The sequence below is a fragment of the Caloenas nicobarica genome, chromosome 1 (genome assembly GCF_036013445.1).
Source record: "Caloenas nicobarica isolate bCalNic1 chromosome 1, bCalNic1.hap1, whole genome shotgun sequence".
Classification (NCBI taxonomy): domain Eukaryota; kingdom Metazoa; phylum Chordata; class Aves; order Columbiformes; family Columbidae; genus Caloenas; species Caloenas nicobarica.
Window position 1 is genome coordinate 199,110,490 of NC_088245.1, and position 24,629 is coordinate 199,135,118.

Genomic DNA, 24,629 nt, shown 5'->3' on the forward strand with positions numbered 1-24,629 from the left:
GCAAAACCAGCATATTCTAAAATTTCAAACAATTCAGAAAATACTGAAGCATGCAGTTAAAATTTACAGCTGAGCCTTTTCTGTTCAAAAGCACAGGGGTAGGAAAGTTTTCCCCTCTTCAATAAGCACTACTGTCTACAGACATACATGGAAGAGGTGGTACGAATGTGAGGTATTGCTTGTTCTTTTTTTTTTTTTTTTTTTTGGCCAGAACATTAAGTGTGTTGCTTAATGTTTTTAATAGGTAAGCAGCACTGATGTGTTGCCTTGGGTTTGTTGCTGGGGCTGGAGAGGGAATGGGGTGCAGCAGGAGAACAAGAAGCTTAGCACATGTGAAAGAAAGGCTCAGGAAAGGCGTGGACATGGACAGCCAGTCAAGACAGCTTGAAAGGAGATTTGGTCCAATTTTCAGGTTAGGTAGGATTTCCCCTATTCCCTTTTTTGAAGCACGTTTGAAGGTAGGATGTAAAAAACTAAATGCTTTCGATCACATCACCCTAATTATAGTTGCTGACCTCTAGTTAGACCAAACTGTGGTCTCAGTGAAACATATGAGAGGTTGGTCTTTAGCTGGGACGGAACCAGGATTTCACACTTGATCCTTACAATCATGGTTGTACTCTTCCTCTCTGTTCTTATTAAACTGTCTTACTGTGCCCTCTTCCTTCTAACTGCTTTATGTCTCGTCCTTATTACTCCTAGATATTTTTATCTAGCCAACTGAACAAACCTGAAATAAGCCCAAATTCGACACCAACCAACCTCCATTGGCTACTAGTGCTCATTATAACAGGCTGTCTCTTGGTGGTGTTGAATATTCTGCAGAAAAAAAAGTGAGAGGGACTAAGGAGCACCATAAAACATGCTTAGAGCAAACATCCCACTGCTGGGATATATATGACAGCAGCTAAAGAGATTCCTAAAAGGTTTGCCCCAGCTTTGGCACAGTAAAGCACGACTGTGTCAGCAATGGGCATTTCCTCACTATGGGAAAGTAGCTCCACTAAATTGCAGCGTTGCCTACTGCTTCTAGGTCACCTGAAACACTGAGAAGGAGATACCAAATTATTAGAAATAAAAAATAAAAACAAAAAAATAAGTGCTTTGAAAATATACCCAGATAGTAGATCAGCCCCTCCTATTACCTACTGTCTTCTACCTTTAGCAGCCTCATGAGTTCTGGACACATTTTTCTTTATAATTAATATTTTTATTGTCGTTTTCCCTCTCTCACCTCCTTCTGTTCTCTTACTACTTTATTCAGTGGTGAAGGCTGAAGTTTTTAAATCTGAGAGGTACTGAATGTTAAGGACCAAAAATTAATATTCAGCCACTGAAATAACTGGCCTGCTTTTCCCCTGCACATAGAATCTTCTTCTGCTATGGACGGAAATGATTCTGGTGATATTCCTATTCCCATCTGTGTAATGTAGTTAAGGCTATTGATGTGTGCAATATTATGTGCAGGTTAAACTGGTGAGTTAAGAGGGAATCTAGTTATCTGCATAGTGGTAATGATGTCTCCTCTGTGGTCATGGATGAAGACAGGTGCCTCCTTAGTTATTTCCTGCATAGCACTTTGGCTCTATCTGCACTTGCAACTCCTCCCTTCACCTCACTTTGTCTCCTTTGTGAAATCTCTTTCATCATAGCCTATTGTTACGCCCTGTCATGAGCACAAATTTGAGAAGTAGGGTGCTGGTTGCTCCGCGGGTCGCTCCCTCTCCCCCATCCACGTGCACCCTGTCGCTGTAAGACTCCACAGGCCACGCTCCCCCAGTCTGCTCTTTTGCTTTGAAGAAAATTGGCAAATCTACCAGAGGAAAAAGGCAAGTTTTGTTTGCCTTAAACATTAAAGACAACACAATGGTAAATACTGCCAATTTAAACACAGAACTAAGAACTAGTACCTTCACTTCTGTTCCCCTGACAAATTTAAACGAAAAGCAAATGATGTTCCACCTGTGAATCAAAAACTCTCCTACTTGATTGAATGCCATGATAAATACTGGTGAGTTTGAAGGCAGTACTGAAATGCGTAATGCTAGAAACACAAACTTCTTTTCCTAAATAAGAAGGTGCTTTAACAAAAAGTAATTTAATGAAGTTGCTGTAATGAAGGACTAATTGCCTCCAACGGATGACACTTGAAAAAAGATTTTATAAGCAGCTTCTTATTCAGAAATTAGCAGCCAAGATCAATAAAGAAAACATAAAATGTAGGCATACTATTGATGCAGATACTGATGCAGATAATGTAGGCATAATACTGCTATAAAGGGTTGAATTTGGTGAAAAAAGCTGATGAAATAGAACAGGTGGTGTTAATTCTATTGAGGCTGACTTCAAGTAGCTAGTGTTCAACCAGTTTGGTTTTTATATGGCCTTGAAAGATATGCCAACTATAGCTGCTAAATCCATATTGCAATTAGAAATGGTTACCTTTTCTGATCAAAAAAATATGAAATGGAAGAAAAAAAATAACATACCATGTTGACACACAAAACAAAAAGAGCTATATCAGGTACATCAGGGAAGGTGGAATACTATAACAACACATTTTATATTGTTATACTATTCCACCCACCTTAATGGAGAACCCTTCGGTGTGGCTACACCATAGCCTTTGGAATCCAGGTTTCCTCCCACTTTCATGGTGTCACAAGGCTTTCGTTGCTCAATGTATTCATTCATGGTGGACTCCAGCAGGAAGGCAAACTTGCCCTTGGATTTGCGGACACGAGCTACTCCCTCTGCAGTAGTCCTAGTGAACACTGATGGCTCAGCTGACTTCATGTAGGTCCACATTTTTTCATATACTGCTATTTTTGATCTCTGGAGAAAATTAAAGAGAAGTTAGAACAAAAGAATGTTGCAACATTTCAGAATAGCACTTTTCAAAATAAAATCAACCATGCTTGATTTTTCAAATAACTGGGGTTGAGAAAATCATACTTGAATAAGGATTTTCTTTGAATTCCATGCTTATTTTGAAAGAAACAAGAAATAACAATATCAATACTATAAAATCAGATATTATTTTATGGTCCAGTTAGCTTCTAGCAGTCACCATAAAATAACTGCAAAGCTAAGACCTGAATTTAATGTTAGACAAAGGCAGTTCACACAGTCAAAGAATTATAAAGTGTGTTTTAGGAAATTATATATGAAATAGATATCCATGATAAACCTGTATGAGAAAAAGAAACAATAAATTAATCTTCCCATAAATATAGAGCTGAATCTTGAAGTATTTCTCAGTTCTAACATCCACTTCTTAGAGCATCAAAACCACAACAGCTTAAGTACGATTTCTCCTTTCATAATTCAGAGTTCAGAATTCATTAAATATACATTCAGAAAGGCTGCACAACGTTTTAAGACATGGTTCACAATAAGAGATGGAAAGAGCAAATTGGACAAAATATGCTATTAAAGGAAACAAAAAGCTCTAAGCATTTGCCTTAAAGAAGTATTAGGTATGTTTTCAGAACCACAGTATTGGTGGATCTACTTTGAAGACTCTGAACCTGCCAGTAATTAAGAAATATGCTTGCTCAAAGAACGTGCAAGAATTTGTGGCTTAGAGTACATTAGTTGGAAATTCTCTCTGGGAATGCATGGTATAGCCACAAGTAAAGACTTAAGCAAAAAAAAAAAACTTAAAAAAATAAACACAAAAATTTTCAAAGGAAGGAAGGAAGGAAGGAAGGAAGGAAGGAAGTGCTATCAGGCTGAGAAGCTTTCCATGCCTGTTAGATTCACTCAACAACTCCTTTGCTTCCTCCAGCAACAGGGACACATACAGGCAAACCAGGCATCAGCCAAATGCTGTACAGTGTTTCTATTTAATAACAGCTGGCACTTGTCTTCTCTTATGTGTGCTGCAAGAAGGGCTTTTTAACCAAATGCTCACGTCAGATTTTATTTGAGACAACAGGAGATTCTAGCTAGGCAAGATTTGTTCTATGAGCCCATTCCGACACTCTGCTGAGCTCTTCAGGAAAATATTAATTATTATAAAGTCCCAAAACAAAGGGCCTGAGAATATTAAACAAATATCAAATCCTATAATCTGAGTATTAAATTGACAATGGCTTTAAAAAGCCTGCAACCAAGCCTTTGTATAGGTAAGCCTGATTTCCCTGAAGCTCTTCTTTTTACTGTTTACTGAATGATTGTATTATTACTTAGAAAATAATTTGTTAGGGAGGTAGGTCTAACTTGAAAGCAAGTGGCATTTAACCAGAAACAATCAATAAAAATACCATATAGCAGAACATCGTGAATGATCCTTGCTTTTTAAACTTGTCCATAGGCATCATTTTATCTTTCTGACAAATATAATAAAATTTAAATTAATAACATCTGTGTATATCCATAATCACATCCTGCCTTGTCACCCTTGTCACAGCTACTTTTTATTTACATAACATTGGCTGAAGCAGAGTATAAGCTAAGCCACCCATGTATTCTTTTTGCTTTACGCTGAAGTAATTTCATGGATTTAAATTTACAGAAAGAAAAAAATGGAAGAGAGCAGGAATTAATCAAGATCATTTCAAAAATATTTACTTGCCTTTATCTGCCTTCACTTCCATTCATTTCTTATATCTTAACATCCATATAATCAGATTCTTTATAAAGTAAACATGTAATGGGTCCCTTTCCTTCAAAACTAAAAATGTGTAACACATATAATAACGATTAGTAAGAGGAAACAATTATTTAAATCAATTGAAAAAGGCTGCATTTAAAACTATTTTTTTTTAGGATCTAGTTTCCTTTGCCTATCAAGAGACAAAAAATATGGAAAGTCTAACAAGGTTTCTACTCTGTAAGAACATTTTCTTCTCTCAGACTTTCATTTGTTAACATTCAGTTTCCACATCAACTCAGAGTTAAAATTGAAGAGCGAATGAACATATATTCCTTATTATCATATGAGGAAACATTGCAGATTTCCCCTGCAGTCAGCCAAGTTAGGATAATTTTCATTTAGGGTTTTTCTGAGTAGGACTGCTAAAACTAAGCTCTTTCCCTCTTGAGCAAACTGCTCAGAAAATGCAATTCTCACTTCGTCTGAAACAGAAAATAAGAATAAATAGCTAATAGTATCTAAGTCTTCTTTTTCTTTAATTTGGCTTTAAAATGACTTTTCCCTTTTCTGTTTTCAATCCCAAATCGAAGCAGACTGAATAGCTTTTGAGAGTCTCTGACATTCTGATCATCTTTTTACAGCTAATAAAAAATATTTGCAAGTTCTTCTATTGAGATATCTCTCACAATAAAAAGGCTATTTCACTACAGACCTTTTTGAGGTCATTCAGCAGCTGCCCTTGAATTGATACTGTCTATAGTTCACAAATCCCATCCATAATTCTGTTAATGATTCAGTGAGTTCAGTTTGGCCAAACTGAAAACAGTCAAGGTGCATGGGAGTATCTAACACAGAACAGTCCCCTTTCAATTAGACAATAATAAGAAATCATCGCTCCATCTTCCTTTCTTCTAAAAATGCCTTAAACTGCACCTTTCAGATAAATAACGTTCCTAAACGGTGTAATTTGCAACACAGTACTCCTGGCTTGCGGCATTTATTCAGAGCCATGTTCAAACACTAAACTCACACACGGTCAGTCAGCTAGGCTTAACTTTCATCTGCTAGAGACATAAAATAAAGCAGGAGGGACTGTTTGTTATGTACTCCTTGTGATGTCCAGGCTCCCTGTTTTCCAGCTGGCAAACGATGAGGATTACATACCAACCACACTAACACAGGAAAGCAAATGAAAATGAAGTAATCAATACAGACAACACAGACATAGGAATGGCTATTTAGGCTATTTCCTCATGCTCCAAACACATCCCTCTGAGATATATTTCCTCTTTATTATTCATCTGAAAGTCAGCAAATTAAAAAATGCATTTCCTGCCCACCACCCAAGAGCCTAAAGCAAAATGCACACAGCAAAATCCATAAGCAGAAGCAAAATCTGCAGGACTCCATGTTATTATCATAGGCTTTCAATGCTGCACTTCATTTCAGTACTGTAGCTTTAGATGAATCAATACTGCAGTGCCACTTTAATTATTTCTGGTTTCAGTATCCCTTGGGGCACCTCTTTTGCCCAATGTGACAGAATCAATAAGCTTTCCACAAATTCAAGTAACTGAAAACTCCAACGAACGGTTGTGAGGGTAAAAATGTAGCTAAAGTATCACAGAACTTACAAACTATATTACATCTAATGACAAAGCAACATTATTTCACACTTCTATGCATCTTATAAGAGCAGCCAGTAGGGAGAGCTGCTCTAATGGACATGCCAACTTACTCTGAAGAACTCTTTGGTTGACCCTGAGTCCAGTGTCCCATAAGCAATTTCGGTTTGTTTGGCAAGGTCTTCTGCACTTTCTATGGGCGAGACCATTCGCTCAACAGTCAAGAAAGCAGCGAGGTTAGCGGTGTAGGATGAAATAATGATGAGCGTGAAGAACCACCAGACACCTCCAACAATGCGACCTGAGAGGGATCTAAACATGAATAAGATAATGCACATTTTCCTGTCTCTTAAGCCACAAATTGAGAGAAAGAAAGAAGGCACCATTATTGCTGAAAATGTATCATTAAGTAACAGTCACTGGTAGGCAGATCATTTGCATTTTGAATACTGATAAATGCAGTTTCTCTTGAATCTTAATGCCTACAGTACAGAGTCCACTGTATTAATACGTGTGATGCACATACAGAAGTTTGAATTCTCTTGAACAGTAATCTCAGTATTCTTATGATTTCAGGAAATGCCTAACATCGCAAAAATTTTGTCAAAAATACTGGATAGGTAATCTCTTTTTGGAGACAAAAGTAAAGCATGGTAGCTGCAAATCAGTAGCTTTCTCTGTTTCCTCTTAAAAAAAAAAAAAAAAAGACACAAAAGGCTTTGCACATGGATTATGTTGGCTCTAGGTTTAAAATGTTTCTGTCATCCAAGCTTATCAAACATTCTACAAGCTACTGCAATCACTTGAACTTTCACATTTTTCTTATTCAAGAAGCAAGCATTTTGTGGTAACAGAGATATTTGTTAAGTAAAAAAATATATTTTCCATTTTAATACCTGAAATTTGATGAGAAGGCTGCTGAGGAGTAATACACATCCAGTCTTAATCAGTATCAGTTTTAATGCTAACTTCAATAATAGCAGAGTTAGGCCAATGCTGAACACTCTCAAAATCTCACTGTAAATGGCTAAAATGAAGCATTCAAGTTTGAAAGATTGGGTCATAATGTTTAATCATGAAATTGTAGTTACTGCACACAAAAGTTTCAGAATATCTTAAAAGGGTGAGAAATTCAGGACTGGGGTCATATACTACATGTGAAGCCTCCACTCGGTAAGGCACAGCTCAGCAATACAGTGTGGCTTCTCAGAAACAGACGGTCAAATATTCTTTCCCTCTTGGACAGTGACATTCTGGAAGCAGCGCTGTGGAACTTGATAGGGAACAGAAATGGGACATTCATTCATGCAACACAAATATTCAGCACAATAGTGTGCATTTCAGAATTGTAATACAATGGAGCTAATTTAGTAACAACGCGGTTTCTCTGAAGTCAACCCAGTGGAATTTGCTCTGCGTGTACCTGCTGTTTCTGAGAGCTGTTTGTGGTTTATGCACATTGACATATGTAAAATAATAGTAATGACTGAAATTCAAAGCAGATTCTCTTTTGCCCTTATCATAGCTATTGAAAAAGAGAAAAAAATGAAAAGGCTTCCTAAAGAATGAACTTCAAAACACTGCCAGGAAAACAAATGAAGGAAGATTTTATGCTTCAGTGTTGAAGATAAAATGCAAATGTAAAAAGATTTGACACAAACCTTGGGGAAATATCACATCCTTGTTGCATAAAGGCACCCAGGGAAAACCAGAGGCTGTTGAATATGCCAAACTCATTGGGAGGCTGGTCACTGGGTCCTTCTTTCCCATCCTCTGGTTCTTCTGTGTGCCACTCATATGGGCTAAACCTGCTAACTAGGAACAGGACCACACTGACACCAATGTAGGCAAAGACTATGCACATCCAGATCTCATACGCCAAAGGGTCCAAGAAGGAAAACACTCCTGGTTTAGATTTCTGGGGCTTTTTGATCATAATGGATATCCCCAAACTCATAAAAGGCTTAGAAAAATCAATGACCTCTTCTCGTACCAAAGTGATGGTCAGAGGCGCAACAGCAATCTCTGCTTTCTATAAAAAAAAAAAAAAAGAAATATAGATGTATAGATTAATTGGCGTTGGCTTATACACTCAGCTAAGCAGCTAATTTCAAAGGTATGTCATTAACATCAGGACATTGTGGCTTAAATGTTCTTTATAACACCCTTCTGTTTCTTTCTATCACAGTTATATTTACTCAATATGCTTTTAGTAAAACACACATATTGCAGGTTTTTATTTTATGGAATTATAGCAATACTTCATTTTCCTGCTAAGCATGAGACTCTTAAATCTTACAGTTGTAGGTAGCAGTGTGGGTATATCATTTTAAGTATTAATTTAGATTAAAAGTAGAATTCAAGGAAGAATGAAAAATGAGAATGACCCTGTTGTGCCAGAATGTAAAGAGATTTTTTTATAAGATCCCAGAAACATTAATTTATTATCATATTTTCATAAGACATAATCATTCTTCAAGGGAAACCAACTCATAGACCCAAGGAAGTTCCAAATAGCATGAAGCAGCAAAGGTGATGAGCTATTGCTGCAATGCCACAAAACTGTACACAGTTGTCTTGGGGGAAAGATAGTTCAACAGAAATTAATCAGATTTTAAACAATGCAAAAAGGCAAGTATATGGAAAATAGCTGTGCAAAATCATGCAATAAAAGGTTAAAAAGTGTGCTGAGACTGTGCTCTGTGACCAGTGTGGACTTCTGTACAGCCCACGGGCTAAGGAGGGTAACACAGCATAGTGTGAGAACACTTTCTTTTGGTTGCAAATAAGGCAGACCCACAACCTGCCTTTTGCAGTGGCATTACTCTTCTGCAGGCCTCAATGTAAGAGATAATCTGCCTGCATTTACCCCAGCCCAGGCCCAGTCGTCTTCACGGGCACAATTAAGAGTTATTCATACATCTCCATAATAGAACTGTCATCATTTTCTTTTCTAAGTACTTAGCTGGCCCAAATTCATCTTACGGGATAGCATCTTCAGATATAGTACATGTGCCATAGTTAAGCAAAGCATTTAAGCATGTTTGTCTTTTAGGATGCTCTTAAGGACATTTATGGTCAGTAAAATATACAAGGATATATTTAAATCCCTTCAATTTCAATAAGATTAAAACATGTTGAAAATTAAGAATGTGCTTAAATAGTTTAATCCAAGTGTTACAAAAATAGCTTGTGTGATAAAGGAAAAAATGAACTGAAATGTAGGCTTTTTCGTCACCTCCCAACTTTGAGACAGACAAATGCATTTAAAATAATATGTTTTTGTTATTTTATACACTAAATTATACTGACCTATATATATTTTATGGAATTTAATTTAAAACAGATTTAATGTAGTTAAAATTTAAATCTATTTTGGTAGCTACATAATTTTCATTCATTCAAAAGAAATGACTCATTCCAGTGCAATAGCCCAAAAATGCAAATTCGTATTAAAACTGTTATATATTAATCATCCGATGATATCTGTCATTCTGAAACAGTTGTGATGCAAACACTTATCATCATAATTTTATGTAAAGACATTACAGTTTAAGCAACAGAATTAAAATAATATGTTTGCAAGCATATCAGACATTATCTCTGGTGCTAATGTCTTTGTTAAACATTATGATAATGTTGCTAATTCTCTGAATTTTAATGTATATTTTGTAATACAAGGCATTTTAAAAAATTCGGCTTCTTGAAGTCTTGTGATTACCTAAGTCTGACAGAAATAGATATTTTATGAAGACAGGTATTATGTCAAGAAAAATATTAAGTCTAAAATATATTTATAAATATTGTGTAAATTGTAAAGTAAATTGGGTTTCTGTAGTGTAAGGATTGTAGGATGGCTTGGGCTATTGGCATTTCTGTGTATTTTTGTTTTTCATCTCACTCATACATTCCTTTTTTTCTAGAAGAATGGTTTCCTTCCTTAGAGTCAATGTCCTTTGTGTGTCCAAATTTCAGCTGCTGTGAATGCCCGGTGTGGAGTCCTTGAAATGAACTAATTGAAAGACTCAGGGAAACTGTGATCTGTTACTGCTAATCTTCCCTGTATTTGTCACATAGTGGTATCTTCATTAACACAGTGTAAATGACAGATCTGACCACTGGTCTTCAGAAGTGTTGGCTACCACTTCATTTTTTGTGTCCGCGTATTGCTACTGGGATTGAAACAAGGATTCTTGAGGGTTGTTAGTTTTTATGATGTGAGGTGAAAAAGTGACAGTACCGTTTTAGTGTGAACTGTGGAGATTTTAAAGATGTAATTAGCACACTGGATTCATCTTATCAAATTTAAAGGCTCAAAGAGTATATGCACAACTCGAACTACATCACAACTACTTTAAGGAGTTAGAGTAGAAATAAGAACTTATTCCGTTTCATTACGATAGCAGGTCTAATGTCAGATAATTCATAATGTAGATAAATCCATCTCATGTCAATGAATGCAAAGAGCCAGTATACAGCTAGGTCACAAATAGATTCCAAATAATTGGAAAAAGTGCAGCCTCCCCAGTCTGATAATATTATTTTTGTAAGACCACTCTGTGCCACATTAAGGACTCCGTAAACTCTTTGTTGTTGAAAGCTAAATAATGACAATAGCTGTGAATGATAATCACAAGCATTTGTGCTTTGCCCAGTTAACATACACCATATAATTATGGATTTAAATGATTTAACAATACAACAATGGTGAAAACAATTAATGATTTTGTTGCCAGTGAAATCTGTTTTGACAAAGACTAACGATACTTCACACTTGAATCAGCTGCATCTGTAACAGCATTTCAATCAAGGCTGCACCACTATCAAGTACAGATGGATTCGGGCTTCTTCCAGTATTACACAATGGGACAAGATTAGGTCTGATGGTAAGAGACTTTTACTTTTCCAGAATATATTATTATAACCTAGTGAATAAGATCTATGCTTGGTACAAGTTGTATGAAGGTGGTAAAGTTATCTGAGAATAATCATGCAGGAAGTGATTTCAACTTCAGAAGCTCATGTCTTCTCAGATTTTAAACAGAAATGAGTTGTGACCTTTTGTGCTAAGCAGTGAAAGAATAGCATTCTGTGTCAGGAGAATGAATATTTAATCGGAGCCGACTGCTAGTGCATTTGGAAACACCTGTCACACTTGCTTAATGGTATTTCATCCCCAGCCAGCATTTCTCCTGTGAGCTAGATATCGAGGCTTATAGAGTTCCACAGGGACTGCTCTAGGCATTTGGATACATCAGGGACAAATGACCAAGATGTCCTGATAGTTTTTAATAGAGTGCTAAAAACAAAACAGGAAAATAAACAGCATTGCACCACGATCTTCTGTATCATCAAAGCAAAACTATACAGCACAGCACTTCACATACTGTTTCCCCTGGGACATGATGGAAAAATCAACTACAGAGTTTAGGTAATGACCACACTGCTCTGTGCATTATCTGAAGCATCCAGATACCAGAATGACCAATGGTGCATATGGCCACTCTGAGTATCACAGACAGGGATGAGTGGTATTCATAGAATCAGAATCATAGAATAGTTTGGGGTAGAAGAGACCTTCCCAAGGTCATCTAGTCCAACCCCCCTGCAATGAGCACAGACATCTTCAACTAGATCAGTTGGTGGCACCGAGGCACTGGGGTACAGTATAAAGAGCAGGAGGGGAGCCTTTTGTATGGCTCAGAAAAGGTCCAATCTCACCGGCCAGCACAAAACTGCTAATCCTTTAATGTGGTTGGGAATTAGAAGCTGTAAAATGTTTCCCAAATAGACCATCTCTTTAACTTGCTAATTCATTTGCAAATTCTGTCCCAATCCTGGCTGCATATAAAAAGCCTTGCTTGAAGCGTAGCCAACTATCCAGAGTACTTGTGTTTATGATTTGGGGATCTATCAGAGAACATGAACATCCTCTTATTGCAGAGCTTTGCAGGGAACTCTCTGGCTGACTGATTTTTCTGCTTTCTCTATGCAGAATAGGCCAGGGACCCTGATGCTCTGTAAATCATCTGGCAAGGACTCAAAGAAGTTGCAGGGAGGATGCTCTTCATGGATTCTCTATGGAAATTTTAAGCAGCAAACTTGTGTAAGTTAACAGGAAGAACAATTTCCTTTAAAGCTACACCTGTAAAAGTAAACATGCTTGGAGTAGCTTTTGGCCCTAAGGCCAGAAGGCACAGGACAGTCTGTGTTGCCACCATGAAAGTCATTTAACCTCTGAACTAGCATGGCTGCATTCAAGCTGCTTATAGGGAATGGTCTGTCCCACATCCTATTGTCCAGCTGGGCTCAGAAATTGCTTTGGACAGTAATTATGGGCCAAAAATATACCAGGAACCGTTGTTGCAATTTAACAGATTAGTCAGGCCAGTTGCAGTGCCCAGGGACACTCCCTGGGCATCATATATCTAAGGGTGCTGAGGGAGCTGGTGGATGTGATCACTGAGCCACTTTCCATTATGTATTAGCAATCTTGGCTAACTGGGGAGGTCCCAGTTGACTGGAAGTTGGCAAACATGATGCTTATCTACAAGAAGGGCCGGAAGGAGGATCTAGGGAACTACAGACCCGTCAGTTTAACCTCGGTGCCAAGGAAGGTCATGGAGCAGATCATCCTGAGTGACATCACATGGCACATACAAGAAAAACAAGTGATCAGGTCCAGTCAACATGGGTTTATGAAAGACAGGTCCTGTTTGACCAACCTGATCTCCTTCTACGACGAGGTGACCCACCTAGTAGATGAGGGAAAGGCTGTGGATGTTGTGTACTTAGACTTCAGTAAAGCCTTTGACACTGTATCCCACAGCATGCTCCTGGACAGGCTGGCAGCTCATGGCCTGAATGGGTGTACTCTTTGCTGGATAAAGAACTCGCTGGATGGTGAGGCCCAAAGAGTTGTGGTCAATGGAGGCAAATCCAGTTGGTGGCTGGTCACGAGTGGTGTTCCCCAGGGATCAGTATTGGGGCCAGTTCTGTTTAATATCTTTATCAAAGACCTGGATGAAGGGATTGAGTGCACTCTTGGAATTTGCAGATGACATCAAGATGGGTGGGAGTGTTGATCTGCTGGAGGGTAGAAAGCCATACAGAGGGATCTGGACTGGCTGGATCGCTGGGCTGAGGCCAATTGTATGAGGTTTAACAAGGCCAAGTGCCAGGTCCTGCACTTGGGTCACAACAACCCCATGCAGTGCTACAGGCTGGGAGAGGAGTGGCTGGAAAGCTGCCTGGAAGAGAGGGATCTGGGGGTGTTAACTGACAGACGGCTGAATATGAGCCAGCAGTGTGCCCAGGTGGCCAAAAAGGCCAACAGCATCCTGGCTTGTATCAGGAATAGTGTGGCCAGCAGGACAAAGGAAGTGATCATCTCCCTGTACTGAGCACTGGTGAGGCCGCACCTTGAATCCTGTGTTCAGTTTTGGCTCTCTCATCATAAGAAAGACATTGAGGTGCTGGAGAGAGTTCAGAGAAGGGCAATAAAGCTGGTGAGGGATCTGGAGCACAAGTCTGATGAGGAGCAGCTGAGGGAGCTGGGGCTGTTCAGCCTGGAGAAAAGGGGGCTGAGGGGAGACCTTATCGCTGTCTGCAACTACCTGAAAGGAGGTTGTAGCATGGAGGGTGTTGGTCTCTTCTCCCAAGTAGCAAGAGATGGGACAAGAGGAAATGGCCTCAAGTTGCCCCAGGGGAGGTTTAGATTGGGTATTAGGAAAAAAAAAAAAACAACACGGAAAGGGGTGCCAGGCATTGGAACAGGCTGCCAAGGGAAGTGGTGGAGTCACTATCCCTGGAGGTGTTGAAAAGGTGTATAGATGAGGTTCTTAGGGACATGGTTTAGTGCTAGAGTTGGGTTATGGTTGGCCTCGATGATCCTCAGGGTCTCTTCCAGGTGAAATGACTCTACGATTCTATGATTCTATGGTGCCACGGATGTACGGGGATAGACAGCCTCAAGGAGCCCTCAGACAGTAGAGCAAATATACTGGGCAATCACAGACTTCTGTCAGTTCTTTCAATATAAAAGCAGCTCTGAGAGCTTTGCTGCAGCTGATTCCCAGAATCATCAACTGCAGCCTTTCTAAACAGTGGTGTAGAAGCTTTTAAACCTGGCCATCAAATCTTTAAAGAGCCTTCGTCTCATTCTTTTCCATTACAAAAAAAAAGCAGCGTTGACCATATATTCTGGGATGTCCTCTTCGTGCAGGTGATTTGCAACAGGTTCCTTATGTCTGTGAGTTTTGTTGCTTTCAGGTATGTCAACAGCCACAGGTCACAGTCCAGTGCTGGCATGAACCTCTGTGTGAGCTTCCCAACAGCACTTTGTATTTCAGTCTAGTATAAAGGCAGTTCGGGTTTGATGAGGTAAATTTTGCAAGACAAAAGGAAAAAAAACCCAACACACCAAACAAAAAAACCTAGAAAGCTAAAGTGTGATTTCAAGTTTCCTCTATAATTCTCAGCTAGATGATAGGCCACTGAGGGGATGAGGGGACGAGGGAATTTTCTCACAATTTGTAAGATTTCTCAGATGGTTTATAAATCTACCAGTGTAGAACAGTGCATTCATGTGACATCCATGTGTTCGCTATTGTAATTAAAAGCCAGACAAGGAGTCACCTCCATTTTGATAAAATAAGTCTGAAAAGCGCTTGACTTTTAATACTCTGAGACTTGAGCTGCTTCTGAGCCCCTAAAGTGGATATATGTGCTTGGTGGTCATTCAGCTTTTCCACGCTTCAAAGACACAAATGAGGTTGGTTCCTCCAAGAACGTCCAAGAACATACAGAGTTTTGCGAGGCTGGTGTAATCCTCCCATTCCCACGTGGAGGGGAAATCAACAGAATTCTGCGGCACCATTTCCCACACTCCTACAGCAAATGGTCTATGTCACGTTGAGGAGTCCCCTGGAATGACACCAGTGGAGGAGACTTTGACAAAATTTACCAGTTATACTTAGCTGACAGAAGGGAACAGAAATGGAGCTGCTAGAAAAGCCACTAGACTTTTGCCACATGTGGCCCTAAATGTCACTGGAACTGTGAAATCTGCAACTGTGGATGGACCAACTGTTATGCAGTAGTTTTTTTATGGGGAGGTTATGAGTTCAGTGGTGGAAATGTTCTGACCTGATTAGTTTTAGGATCTTTTTTTATTCTGTCACTAAAATGAAAAGTTTCTCTAATAATTCTGACCTGTTCTCATTGCAGATATTAGCAACTGCAGTCATTGGCAAGCACAGTTCTGAGTTTTGCTACTTTTGGTAACACCAGATACTGCAAGTGTTTCTCTGAGTTTGTTGGAACTATTTTCATTAAATATTACAACTTCATGTGTCAACATAATTGTCAACTATTATGCTATTCTGAAGAATCCTTCTTTAGGTCATTGTATAACATAATGCTCTTAATTCTTGAACCTACCTGGTTTGCCCTTAAATTTTATTATTGATGTTCATCTTAAAAGTCTGCCTTAATTCTGAACTGCCTAATTGTGTACTCGTCTGTATTGGTTTGTTGTATTTGTTTGATATATGATGGTGAATTCTCCACTTCTCGAAGCAGACCAAGAGTCTAGCCTTTTTGAAAAGATCTGTCTACCGTTCCATGAAAATGAGTGATACTCTTCCCAACTAAGTTTTACAATGTATCAGGAATAGATGGTTTCTAACATTAGTTCTACAATTACTGATTTTTTAAGGGATGTGCAAACTATGGATGTTCTAATATTACAAGGTACTAGTTGAACAAATAGTAGAATTTGCATGAAACTTTGATTTTCTCTTGAAAATAAATGAAAGCACAGAGATCTGAAACAGAATTCTGTTTCTTTTCTGTGACCCCAAGGTTAAATAAAATGCACATATACTTCCTTTTTAGAACTAATACTATGATAAATTAAATCCTGCTTCAAAAATTGGTATGCTTACCCCATAAACAAGTTCTCCCACCATCCCATTCCAGATTTTTGTCTCTGGATCCCTTGCTCCATATTTTCCATCAGGAACAATGGCAATTTTGTACTTGATACCAATATGTTTTGCAATTTCTGACGCCAGATCTACACAGTATCCTTCAAACTTGTCATTCCCTTCAAAGGTATCATGGTTTTTCTTGAACATAACATATGGGGCTTCCTATAATGAAAGAAGTAAAACTGTAAAGGAGAAGTATACTGAATATACTCTGAAAAGTAACATGTCATCTATTGACTGAACAACACACATTTTATCAAAAGTTCATGGATAGTGTTAGCACATCTAAATTAAAATGTATGAACAGAAATCCTTCTGGAAAGGTATACTATTTACACGGTAACTTGGCTTATACATTTCACAAGATTTATCAACCTTAGAAATTATGAACATAAAAGCCATCCAAGAATGCATATACATTTTACTTTATTTTAAACAAAAGACCTTAGTGCAGTATATGCTAAATTTAAAGCGTGAATAGAGGTTGAACCTATATGTACAAAAGACTGTGGGATAATGCAAGGTGTAATTTATGCTTTTGACTTCAGTGAGTGCATCCTCTAACACAGTGTGGTTACTATCTATGTAATTTCAGATGCACAGCCTTAATGATTTGCTTTCTTGGGATTTAGAATGCATAGTTACTAAGAGGTTACATACATTTTAGTGAGAACATAGAAATACATGCCCGATGAAACACATATCTTCCCCTTTGAATAAACAGTGTAGATTCTGCAAGGTCTTTTAGGATGAATCTAAGCAATATACATGGACAAGAATGGTATTAAGCTGACACTGAGTTTACATGCTGCATGAAAAAGAAGTACAAAAATATTTTTGCATGGTGCCATTGAAAACAAGTAAAACCTGTCTCGAAAAGTGGATCTTACATTCCCTGTATGAACTATACTATCACAATAATGAACATTACATGACTGAGAAATCAAGGTCTTATTGGGAAAACAAGGTTACACTTTTCTTTTTTGTTCTGTGTGGATTCAGACTTTAGCAATCATTATGTAAAACTACACTTTATGGTCTATTTTAAAATACTTCACATAATTCATATTCATAGCCAGTTCCAGAAAAAATACTTGTCACTAATGTCACCCTTTGTTTGAATTTACATCACAAAATAGCAGCTTAAGTTTTCTCCATGCTGGCCCTGGCAAATGTTGGTTTTCTGACACCAACCTTCCTACATACATAATTAGTAGAAAAACAAAAACAAAGGTAAACATATAGTCTGAGAATTGAAACTACATCAACATCAGCTGTAAGCAACAGCAATTTTGTAACCTCTGTTAGGTGTTTAACAATGGGGGATACGTGGCATTACATGAGCATTTGGGGGACTGAATAAACCAATTCCAAAATCTTTCAGTGTGGCAGGTAAATTTTTCCTTTTGGATACCAATATATAGCTCCTATTAGCAGGGTGTGGATCCACCCAAGAGAAGAACTTGATGGGCAAGCCTGAACAGTATCTTTAATTTACAATTATGAGGTGATAAGGCAGAGAAATAGCAAAGGGATTATACATACGAGGAACTATTCCCTTTCCTTATGTAAGTTTACTCTCTGCAGTAACTCTGCCCAGGACCCACCTCTGTAGAAGGATGGCAGAACGGAGCTTTGTGTAATGTGGGCAGAGAAAGTTGTTTAGTTTGCTTACTTCAGTGTGAGAGAAAGGCCGCAAATTAAATTCAACACAGTTTAGGAATGGGGGTGTGCTAGTGTTTCCTTGAAGACAGAGTCAGGTGCCTAAGTATCACAGGATTGTTTCACTCTTAGGCGTATCCACAGAACACCTCTCTCCATATCATCTCCTGCTTATGTTACTCTCTGCTATGGACGTGCCTCTGGTCCACAGTCCCTCAGCAGTGTTGGAGGCCACTGACGCATTGTGGCCATTACTGCAGCTAAGGAACCACACGGCACAGAAAAGTGTCCACAATGATCACTTCCAGTCGTCTCTGACTACCTAGTTCCTTGACTTGTATATAAGTATAAACACCCAGAGAAATTTGAGGGTAACAACAACAATTGCTGCGTTACTTGAGCACAAAGTTATGACCACTGCATGGCTAAGGATCATCAAGGGCTTCTGAAACTGGGGCAATCACAAACCAGGCTGTTATCATCCTGATGCATGTGGCCTGGGCACTGAGAAGGCCACTAAGCTGCAGCATTAGCTACACACTGTAATCACTGCAGCGATGCAGTGCAATGCCTTTGCCTCTACAGAGGTTGTATCTTCAAAGGAAAACTGCTGAGCATTACCAGCAGCCTGCACCATTTCTTGTATTCCTATCCACAGTTATATCAGCTCAATTTCAAACACCTGTCTTCCAGGGGGAGGGAGGGAGCAGAGCAGTAGATCTTTGCAGGAGATCTTGATTTTGGGAAGTATTTTGGGCAGATGGAGCAAATATTCCTCACTCATGTAGGCTTTTTGTTCCCATGAGAGGAAAAGCCAAAATCTGAGTCTTTCTACATATGTTATTGCACAAAAATGGTTAAAAATAAACAAGGGTGAAAAATACTATGTCTCCTGACTGTGATTCAGCCAACTGTTAGGTAGAAATACAACCAAGTCTTGTCCAGTATCCTGCATATGTGGACTCTCCTTACGAGTTTCAGTTACATTTGCTTTGTGCACCTCAAAAGCAATTTTGTTTTTCAAAGACCAGAGTTAGTGACTGCTAGCTCTTCTGATTCAGCCTTTCTTAAAATACTCAAGCCAAAGGCATACAATAAAGTCACACCAGGAAATAATAATTCTGGAGAGCGACACAAAGCAGACAGGCACAGAGGAGGCCAGGTCAGCCTGCACATCCTCCCAAATCTCAGACACTGTGCTTCTGCCTGCACCTCATCACTGACAGGGCTGCTACAAAAAAAAACCCATTTCAACTATCTCTGTACAGCAAAGTAAAGTGTCAGATGCCTTATTTTTCCTGTTAAAGGCTAAATAAACTTCAGCCCTCTTCCCCATGTGTTCTGCAAGGGAACACTGAGAAGGGAAACAGTGGGGTCCAATATCATCCTTGGTAGGTGCAAGCAGCAGCAATCCCATCCAGTGGAGGCGTCACCAAGTGAGACCTCAGAAGACCTGGGTTCTGGCAGGGATCTCTTGGGTGACTTGGAGGAATCGCATTGGATCTCCCCCCGTCCACGTCTCTTTCTACACACTCTGATCTTACTCATTTAGAGCAAAATATAGCCAGGAACACCTCTTACAATGCAATTCTCTTATAGAGTAAGGTAGTACCTCTTGTCGTGACTGCTTTAAAAGAAGCAGCAATTGAGTGAGATCTGTCAGTGTGAAACAATACAATTACGAATAATGGGAATGCCTACTACCTTTTGCTTACTACGTTGTCCTTTCCCTCCTACCTATATTACACAGAATAAATAACAGCTTCTTTAATTGTTGTGCTTACTTTACCTGCCAAAAAATGAGAGATGTATTTTCAAGGCAGAATTTGATAGGGGGATGTGAGTGTGACTTGATCAAAAAGACTGTTTACAAAAAAAAATCAAATAGTAGCACTAGCTCTAAATTCTATCCATTTCAGACTCTGGGGATGTTTCAAAATAATGAGGTATTCAGGTGTTACTATAATAACACCAGGGCATTGAAAGGCAAGTTCTACCGGTTTGCTAACAAGCAGCTTACACAGATGAACTTGCAAGGTCACACTGCAAAGTCATGAAATATCTGAATTGATGAATAGCATATATTCAGTCATATCTTGATGCTCTTCTCTATCTGTGGCACTGAAAAATACGGTGGTTTTTTTGTTTTGTTTTCTGTACAATCTATTACAATAGTATTTTCTAAATTGTAGTAATGTTAGTGTAACCATGCTAGTCTAAAGATATAAGAGGTACAAGACATCTGTGGAGACGTAATATCTTCTATTAGATGAGCTGAAATAGCTGACAACAGTAGGCATACTTTTTCACTATCTCTGGTTATAGAATCTTGTCTAATAAAAAATATTACTTCTCCCCACCGTCTTTGTATTTACTACATTTTAGAACTATAAACTCTTAACCTGCTGATGTAAAATACAGGTTTGACTTGCTGCTGAATGAGGTTTAACACCACAATATTTGCAAGATTTCAGCTGCTAATGGTATTCCATGGGGTAGTAAATCAAGGAAATATCCACATTGAAATGATCAATGACTAGCACGGAACAGATATTTGAAATGATGCAAGCTTTACTTATATAATTCACAATTTTAAAACAATATTTAACATTTGTAAATACAAGTTGATGTCTGCAACAATTACCTTTATAGATGTAAACAAATCATTCCACCATATTGGCACAAATTCATGTGTACAGTAAAATGCTCACAACTGATGATTCATACTATAAGGGAAGCTGCATAAAGTAACTAATCCAAATACCAAAAAGATCTATGTTTGGCTTTCCTATTCTAAAGTTCATTTCAAAATCTTTAAACATTTAAAAAATAATTTGTAAAAGTGACAAATATCTGTGCAAGGAAATGTCTCATTTTTAGAACAAGAGTGGCACACATTATCACACTTTATTCTGAAAGAAACTTCTCTAGACGTCAATGGAAGGTTTTTTGGTTTTTGGTGTTTTTTTCTGAATAAAGTGTCCAGGATTCGGTTTGAAGTCTTTATTACTGTCATGCAACAAACTTCATTTTTTTTTCTTCAGTATCCTAAATAATTTAATAGAATTTTTAATGAAAAATATTTTTCTATTATGAGAAAGAAGCTTATAGTTAGAATTTTTGAGGTAAGACTCCAGGAAGAGTATATCAGTCAAAACAATGTGGGTGGTTCTCCGTCACCTAATGAAAGTTATCTGTCACTTGAAATGCCCTAAGGTAACCTGCTTGACCTCCAAGTGCTGCTCTGCAGGTTCCTTGTGCTAACCCTTTACTGAGAGGTCCAATATTCTCAGTGTTAGGCATCCACTTATGGGCCATTGAATCACCTTCTAAATATTTTTGGATTTTAGTGAAAACTTACACACTTGAGGCACAACTTATCCCGTATGCCTGAAACAACACAAACTGACTGAGACATCCAGGTAGTGTAGTCATATATGGTGTGAGACACGCAAGTCTCACCCTGCCAGTTTAAGTAATACGGGGTAGGCGGTATATCCTAGAGCATCTTAAATGTCACTGATTGCTTATAAGTGGACAACTGAATCAATACCCTTTGTAAAGTCATCTGCATTTAGGCAACTCCATCTTTAACTGGATCCTGCCCTTGAAGCTTAACCTGCCAACACTAAGACTATCTCATTAAAATATTGAGCTGGAAGCTACGATACAGACACAGCTCATGTATGTTGAGCTTTGGTTCCAAATGATTTTTGTGAATTTTAAGTTTTGCAATCTCAAAGTAGGTACAGAGTTGGCTGTACCATGAAATGGATTAGAGAGTGTGGAGTAGTCTTCCCAGCCTACTCCCCTATATTCTACCTCAACAACTTGTCACTGTATTTCTAAACTTGCTAAATTGGAGATGATCATTCTTCCTATCTGGATAAGTCATTCATTTTAACTTAGTGTTAGAGGAGAGCTGCACATGGCATACCTTCTCCAGTCATCCAGTGAGCCTACTGTGCACTTGGAGATCCCAAGCCCTCCCTGGAGGGAATCCTTCTGCACACAGGTAGCAGATCTGTCCTTTCCAGAGGGCCAGATGTGCAGGAGGCTGTGCATCACATGAGGTGCAGGACACAGGTCCCTCCCAGGACTATAAAAAGGAGGGCTGCACAGCAGCTGGCAGAGTAAAGCTAATCAGCTGCTCCTGCTACCACCGCTCTCTGGGCTGCTCCTTCACCACATGACTAACTGAAGATAGGCTGAGAGCCTATGCACAAAAACAAAACTGTAAAATAAATTCTACATGTTCTCACTATGTTACAAGTGAACATAACATTTTGCCAAGTAGAAAACACTGTACTAAGTTCTTTGAGTGCAGCACTGATTTGTTACAATGCACTTTCTATGCAATAGCCATACAGCCACGTTACAGCAAAGTAAGCACAGACACACAAAAAGTGAAGAAAGAGCGGGCAAATCAACTTGTGCTACTTGGCTTCAGGCAAAAATTAAAGTGAGCCATGCTGAAAACTTGCGAAATTCTCTTATGCTGCCATGACACCTGTCTTTGACGCCTGACAGCACTGGTTGCAGAAGCTTTTCATTTTAATGTTGGAAAATATGCATGCAACCAAAATTGTATGTGTCATCTACAATGGTTCAACTTTCCTTCAACGTGAAGAGGGCAAGGAAGTGGTGAAAAAGTGTCTGGCATTTGCAATGACTATAATACAGAGAAAAGCAAAATAACAGGATTCTGAAAGTTATTCTAGTTAAATATATCCTTTCTTTGTGTGTGATCATATGCTTGTGGATGCTAATACATCGCCCCAGCAGGCCAGTATTAAGAATCATGGTTCTAATCTGCCTTCAGCATCATGTGTGCAGCTCCCAGTGGAGTCAATGGGAGATTGGCATGATAAGGCAGAATTCACCATATATTCTTATTCAAACCAAATTCTGATATATTTCTCTTGCACTATGATTTTGAAACACTGAGAGGGGACACTTTTGGTCAAGAAGCAGTGCTGCTTTCAAATAATTGCATTTTTCCCAAAATGACATGCTGCAAAAAACACAGGGCATGCTTTGGAATATTAATTCAGCTTTTTGGTTTTGAAAATGATCCCACCAGTCCTTTCAATACAGGGACTGGAAAAGTTATTTCGACGATAACCTTTATTATGCACATCAAAATGCTGCAATGCAAACAGGACAGGCAAGATAACACATTTTAAAAGCTTTCTTGTTTCCCTTTTTTCCCTTTCTGGCAAACATGAACCTTTTATATTACTTTTCATTATTATTTTTTACTTGCTTCTCCTAAGCTTGGAGCTATTTATGGAAATTACAGTATTCATGTATGGTAGCTTCAGTCAAAGATATCAGGATTGGTATGAGAGGAAAATTTCGACTGAAAGCTTGTTATTCACATCATTCTCTTCTCAGCTTGGCAAAGTTGAAGGTTAACGTCATCTTTTCTAGATATTTCAGATTAGTCACAGAACTTTTCTTGGAGGTTCAGTGCCTGGTCATCCAGTCAGAGGAACAGTAATCCATACGGAAAAATTAGCTCAATGCTACTAGACTGGTGGTTAATACTTGAGCCTTAGTTAGGAATGTTCGCAGCATCCTGGGACTCTTTTCTTCCTTGATCAATTTCTTAAAATAGGATTCTTCATCAGAGGCTGAAAAGAGGAGGACTGTACTGAAGTATATTTTTTTTTTCCATCACCAAGTCTGTTTTTTTTTTTTTTTTAGGAAAAAGATACAAATATTTTAAATGTCCCATGCAAAAATAAAATAAAATCAAATAAAAAGTACACAGTTTGGTTAGGAGTTATAGTCTGAATTTCTGTATAGTAGTTTGGTGGGTTTGCATCCTGGAATGATAATTTTCAACAGGAGATTTGTTAAGACATACTTAATGTATAAATGCTGATACACACTGCTGAAAATCTGGTAACTAACTGCATTTTTGAGTAAGAACATGTCTTGACACTTTCCTTTGGATTATTTTCAACCTTGTATTAAGTTAGAAAAATTATTGTTTAACAACACATACAGAAGATTCCTTCCCATTTGAGACACAGTTTATTCTAAAGGGTTAAAATGTCTTGTCTAAATGAAGCAGGTGAAAAGGGCAGTGAAGTGAGATGTAAAGTCTTAAAAGCGGTCAGGTAAAGGTCACCCTTTGCCAGTTGGCTTTGACAAACATCAGCTTAAAAGGGCATGTCTGACTTCAGAGGGAAAATTGTTAAATATTTTGTTTAAAATACAGTTTTGTAAGAAACAAAGCTTTTGAAAAAATATGTATTAAAAATGTAAATGAATGAAGCAACTGCATTTTTCTTTGCAACCACTCTTTAAAAACACCAAGAACACTGGAAAATCCAACCCTCAATCTATTTAGATTTTATTAAAATGAAAATTTTATTGAAATGTTGAACAAACATATTAAGAAATATGTTCAAATGCATCTACTAAATTCATATTTTCATTCACAATTAAAAATAGATAACCTAGTCCTGATTGGCTGACTAAACTACACAACTTAGAATTTTAGCTCTTGCTAATGTCATTTTGTAATTTATAATGTATCGACAAAAATGGACACTGGCATTACAGACATCTCATTTATACCCTCTGTTCAATTCCGTCATTTAGAGGTTTTGGGTTTTTCTTACAGTTTCTTGTGAGTCAACATTTATCTATTGGAGGTTGAAAGAATTCACTTACATTTCTGAGACTTACTCTAGTAAAAATTGGAAAAGACTGAAAAAAGGAAAAAAATTACTGCAA

General features: G+C 38.2%; 1 protein-coding gene across 3 annotated transcripts in view; it reads right to left on the minus strand.

Annotated features, from left to right (window-relative positions):
• Window positions 1-24,629, minus strand: part of GRIA4 (glutamate ionotropic receptor AMPA type subunit 4) — a 233,798-nt gene that overhangs the window by 41,118 nt on the left and 168,051 nt on the right. For 2 of the 3 annotated variants that reach the window (XM_065626774.1, XM_065626775.1), the window contains exons 10-13: window positions 16,173-16,379; window positions 7,887-8,257; window positions 6,339-6,537; window positions 2,588-2,835 (exon numbers count right to left, since the gene is read on the minus strand). In XM_065626774.1, coding sequence (XP_065482846.1) covers window positions 2,588-2,835; window positions 6,339-6,537; window positions 7,887-8,257; window positions 16,173-16,379 — 1,025 coding nt within the window. Of the gene's footprint in view, window positions 1-2,587; window positions 2,836-6,338; window positions 6,538-7,886; window positions 8,258-16,172; window positions 16,380-23,482; window positions 23,516-24,629 lie in introns of those variants that run through there. The other variant, XM_065626776.1, reaches the window with a different exon arrangement.